This window comes from Mycetomoellerius zeteki, unplaced genomic scaffold, assembly GCF_001594055.1.
Source record: "Mycetomoellerius zeteki isolate Tzet28-1 unplaced genomic scaffold, Tzet1.0 scaffold555, whole genome shotgun sequence".
NCBI classification, from domain to species: domain Eukaryota; kingdom Metazoa; phylum Arthropoda; class Insecta; order Hymenoptera; family Formicidae; genus Mycetomoellerius; species Mycetomoellerius zeteki.
This window is the reverse complement of record NW_017257561.1, coordinates 151,839-157,414: the sequence shown is the minus strand read 5'-3', so window position 1 is coordinate 157,414 and position 5,576 is coordinate 151,839. Positions and strand designations below refer to the sequence as shown.

Below are 5,576 nucleotides of genomic sequence, written 5' to 3'. Positions count from 1 at the left end.
CCAGCGGCGGCGGCAGCCGGGAGCTAAACGATACCTCTGACGTCGTGCTGGATGTGAGGCAGAGTAGTGAGGCCGGTCAATAACAGGCTCAAGATCAGGAGTATCCGGGTCGCGCCGGAATCGGCGAGGCTCGTACTGCCGCACGTCTCCTTGGACCCGACCTCCAGTTTCGCTGTAACAGAGTCGCGGGGCGACCGCAATCCCGATCTTAATAATTAGCGCTGGGAACTTCCCCGAATGGGGCAAATGGATTCGTGAGAGATAACAGAAAACACCTGTTCCTTTCAGCCGAACTTCTTGCACCGCTCGTGGAGAGAAAAAGGGGAAGAATTAACGTCGGTGCAAGAAGTTCTGAAAAGAACTCAACTATACGAGTAAGTACTCCGGTGTACTCTACTAACACATCTGTCGGTATCTCAATCACTGAGAGATATCGTAGTTTCACATTGTTTTTGTCGCTTATTTCTCATATAAGATCCTTTATGTAAAAGTAATAATTACTCTCTAAATCTTTTGAAGTGAAAATTGAGCCAGTCTTGAATAAAAAGAGCGAAAATTTTTAAACAAGAATGACAGATTTTCACTTTTTTTTGGAGTAAGATTTCACTTTTTTGAAGTGAGATTCGCTCCAAAGGAATGAAATCTCCTTTTTTGGGAGTGAAACTTTATTCTTTGGAGTGATTTTCACTACAAAGGATGAAATCTCATTCTCACACAAAGTATGAAAATCTGTCACTCTTGTTCAAGAGTGAAAATATTTTCGCTCTTTTTCCAAGGTTTAATTTTCAGTCTTCTGAAGAGAGATTTCACTCCAAAAGATTTAGAGAGTAATAAAATTACAGACGTGTACATACACAGCATAAAACTATTTTTACGATTTATGAAACAATAGATACTTCTCCTTTTGTTCTCGAACTCTTTTATGTAAAAATGTATATACGTGCTCTGCCGAAACAAAGCTCTGCCCTTCCTATAATTATAACATAATTATAGCAGCAAACTATGAATACTTTGAATAATGGAAGCTGTAACATCGATTTTTCTGCTATTTTGCTGCACTTTTTCATAAATAAGAAAGTAACAAATATCGCGAACGTAACGAGGGATATTCCTATTGATCGAACAATTTTTGTTCGAACTTTAATTGTCCAGGTACAATTAACCCTTAATTGGTCGCGTGGGATCAATATGAAAGCCGGTCGTAATTCTTTTGTTATCTTTAGACTTGTTCGTTTACTTTTATTCCCTAAAAGCACTTTCTGCATTTGAAATAGATAGTCAAAGAGAGATTAAAGAGAGAAAAAAAACAAAGAATCTGAATGCATACAATGTGAGTAAGATGAATGGATTTATGTTACATCATGTGATTAATTAAAAGTTAGTAATCGCGAATAGTCGGAATAATTTTGGTACATTTGACGATAGAAATAGTTTTTTATTATTATATATACATATAATAATTTGGAAAAAAAAATATATATATACAGAAATCCCATTTTAATCTAAGATGCATTTTAATCTAAGATGCAGAATGACGAGACAGGTAGTATAAAAAAAAGACTCGATTGCTTTTAAAAAATAATTTCATAATTTTATATACATATATATATAGTATATATACAATATATACATAAATATTCTTTTTCAAATTTCTTGGTACAACATTGAATCTCGGATCAAGCTGCCTTAACAGGATAATTTTAAACCAAAATCTCGAGGCACTTGCGTATTCAACAAAGGAAACTCTACGTGTACCTTTCGAAATAATCTTCGTCCTTCCATCGCCAATATCGGCAAGATAGGCAAATTTCGCAGCGTGCGTCGTAAGACGTGTCGGGAGACGGGGGTGGTGACGTGGAGTGAGACATGACAGCGGTGATACCGAGAGGGGGTGGAAGGGGTGGCTTCTCGATTGCGCGCACGTTCGCCTTGGTGCGGCGAAACAAAACGAACAAGCGGAGCCGAGTAAACGGGGATAGTATACCGGACCAGCAGCACATGCCGAGGGGGTGGTGGTGCTGCTGGTGCTGGCGATGGTGATGGTGGTGGTAGCGACCGCCAGGCAGGCAAGCAGGCAGGTAGGCAGGGCGCGGATCGATGCCACGGGTAAGTAACTCGCTCGCGTCGAAACCGCGTCGCCAAGTCCGCGCGAGCTTACATTGCACGTGCGAGCTTGTACACGCTGTCGCCGAAGAAATATCTCAATACCTCGGAGAGACGCCGGTCGTTTAACCCCCCTTTACCCAAGAGTCATCCCCATCCTCCCGCGACCCGCCGCGTCCGTACCGCGAAACCGCTAACCGATTAATGCTCGAGGATATGAGTCTTGTACGCCGAGAATACTTCGCGTAAATCGCGTATATAGGGTTATCAACCAGTACTCTTTTAACTCCTTCAGACTCTGCGTACGTTGTAATGTACATCAAATTTGAAGATATCCGTTAAATTACTTAATTCTATCTGAGATTTGATGTATATAATGAGTATATATTCTAAAAAATAGTCAAAATTTAAAAAAATTAATTGTTTAGTATAAATTACTTATTAAAATACGCATGAATTAAATTTTGAAAAATTTGTTAACACGGTTCCAATAAAATCAATTCGAAGGGATTAAGAATACATTCCAAAGAACGCGTAAAAGTAAAAAAAAACCAAAATAACTTTACTTTGATTCTCAATGTCAATAAACAATTAAATTTTGTAACAAAAAGTCATCATTTTGACTGTCATGACGTCAAAGTAAAGTCATTTTGATTTTCTCTTGATTTGTTTTTCTGGGGATGTATTCTTTTTGATGTTGTAAAATTCTAATTAATTAAAATTTTATGAACAGTAAGAATCTTATTTAACCATATATGTGAGAGATTTTATATTTATAAAATTATATTACTAAGAATTATCAATAAAAATTATGTTTAGAAATTTTATTTTATTAAATATATCACATTTAATAAATTATATTTCCTCCTTTTGCTCTTGGATTATTTTTTTTATTAGTATTTATACATATGTATTCTTTTCTTATGATTTAGATATGGTAACCCTACGCGCGTAGAATGTGCTCCCGATCGATCTCCTGTTTCGCACATACGTCGACATCGAAGGGTGAAACGACGCGATACGCTTTATAAATAAATTTATGATTTCATATTTTTGTGTTTCATTGGCGCCCGATAATAATAAGTACTACGGCACTTGTGGCAAAAGTGCGTCACTGTTGTTTTTATTTCCACATTCCGAGATCAGAAAACTGCTTGCCTACGATTTCCCTTCTTCTCTCTTTTTTATTTTTTTAAAACGTCCATATATATTGTTCTTATAATTGCACGCAACGTACATAATAGTGTTTTATAATAGATTCGAGTGGAGTAGGGGATGGTGCGTAGGGGATGTTTATATTTTACTTTTCTTTTTTCTTTACGTATCTTGGATTTGTACTTTCGCTTTTATTTTCCTTTTCTTTCTCTTTTTTTAATTATCGGTAATCGGCGAGCGCTGAGTCTATATATCTCCAAATAAAATTAACGTCGAAAAAATATTTACAAATACATAGAGCAAGCATTTATTTATTTATTAATAAGAGTTAACGTAAGAGGTATCCTTCAAAGGTTTAGGCTTCATTTATTAGCTTTTATTGTCTAGAAAATTTTTTTTCAGAAACTGTCGCTCGTATTTTTAAAATATTATGGGAAAGTGAAATTTTTCGATCGTCTCCTCGTTGCAAGTTTTATCAAGCACTAAAATGCCGATAATGCTAAGTAAATATTTAACTAAATTTCACAGTCGGGACTAGATATTTTATATCAATGGAATAAAAAATGTACATATATACTTTGAACTTTTACTTCTATATATACGAAGAACTGAAAACAATAATAATTATAACAGTATAAATTATATATTTTTATATAATACATAAAAAGATGTAGAAAATATATTTTTTATATTTTATTATATGATATATTATATTTTATTTATCTGTTTTTTATTATACTTAATATTTATTTGTATTATATATATTATTTTTTATATTGATTATATAATTTAGTGTAATATATATTTTGTACAGTGAATGTAAACAGTATATATTTGTATATACGAAATTTTTAGAAGAAAAACCTTATTCGTAGAAACAAACATAAATTAGCAGTTTATTAACAGTGAGTGTGTTTTACGAGGGCAAGTCAATAAGTTCTTAGAAAATCTGTCAAAGGGCACTCGCAGTGTCATGTCACATTACTTTTCGACAAGTAGCATCTTTCAGCTGATTACTGTCAAATTTTGAGCGGAATTCATTGCGTGGTTTCATTTCTACAGACGATTAAAGCGAACAACCTTTATATTTTTTTGCAAAATGGAAAAAAACGAATTTCGTGCAGTGATCAAACATTTACATATGAAAGGTTTAACGCCGAAAGAAATCAAAGCCGAGTTGGATAATGTTCACAGCACATCTGCACCAGCATTTGCGACTGTATACAATTGGGTGAATGAATTTAAACGTGGTCGTACATCCACATGTAATGCATCTCGTTCGGGACGTCCAATTGAGGCTATTACGCCAGAAATCATCGATAAAATCTACGATATTGTTTTGACTGATCTACGAGTGAAAGTGCGCGAACTTGTTGAGGCCACAGGCATATCACATGGCACAGTGATTTCAATTTTGCACGAACAATTGGGTATGAAAAAGCTATCCGCTACGAATTGCTTCTCCATCCAGCATTTCGCCAGATTTAGCCCCCTGCGACTATTTCCTGTTTCCAAACTTGAAGAAATGGTTCGGAGGAAAGAGATTCATCACCAGAGAGCAGCTCATCGCCGAAACAGAGGCTTATTTTGAAGGGTTGGACAAATCATATTATTTGGACGGCTTAAAAAAGTTGGAGAATCGTTGGATCAAGTGTATCGAGCTGAAAGGAGACTATGTTGAGAAATAAAAATGAATCGAACAAAAAAATGTGTTTTACTATGTTTTTAATCGATTCATTTTTATTTCTCAACATAGTCTCCTTTCAGTAAAACAATTTTGAGAAATATACAGTCTATTTCATTTTTTGTTAATAAATTAATAATCAATATTTATTTTATAAAAATAAGGTTTCTTAAGTTTCCCTGTACAAATACTCTTTGCACTCTTTCACTATAAATAATAATTAACAATTTATTAACAAAGAATAAAATTATATTTTCTATAGTAAATATATAAAATATATACTATAAGATATATAATTTTATTCTTTGTTAATAAATAGCTAATTAATATTTGCTTTCTAAAAATAACATTTTTTTAAAAGATCACGAGTGTACAAATACTTTTTACACTCTCATTGTATACATGTAGGAAATATATATCGTAGAATATGTACATATACCGTACATATATACGTGCATGCAAATAAAAATAAAAAAATATATATATATACTATAAAATATATATACAGTACATAATCATATACTGTTCTTGTAACAATCATTTATAGCACTAATATACGAAACTGAACGTCACATTCGCAATTCGATAAAATACCGTCGTCCTTCTAACATAGCAAATTTAACGCTTAATAGCG

The 5,576-nt window shown here is 33.8% G+C and overlaps 1 protein-coding gene across 8 annotated transcripts in view; it reads right to left on the bottom strand.

Annotated features, from left to right (window-relative positions):
• Nucleotides 1-6: 6 nt before the first annotated feature.
• Nucleotides 7-5,576, bottom strand: part of LOC108727866 (acetylcholinesterase) — a 42,935-nt gene continuing 37,365 nt past the window's right edge. For all 8 annotated transcript variants that reach the window (XM_018456148.1, XM_018456149.1, XM_018456151.1 and 5 more), the window contains one exon: nucleotides 7-172. In XM_018456148.1, the coding sequence (XP_018311650.1) occupies nucleotides 24-172 (149 nt within the window). In that variant the 3' untranslated portion in view covers nucleotides 7-23. The remainder of the gene's footprint in view (nucleotides 173-5,576) is intronic.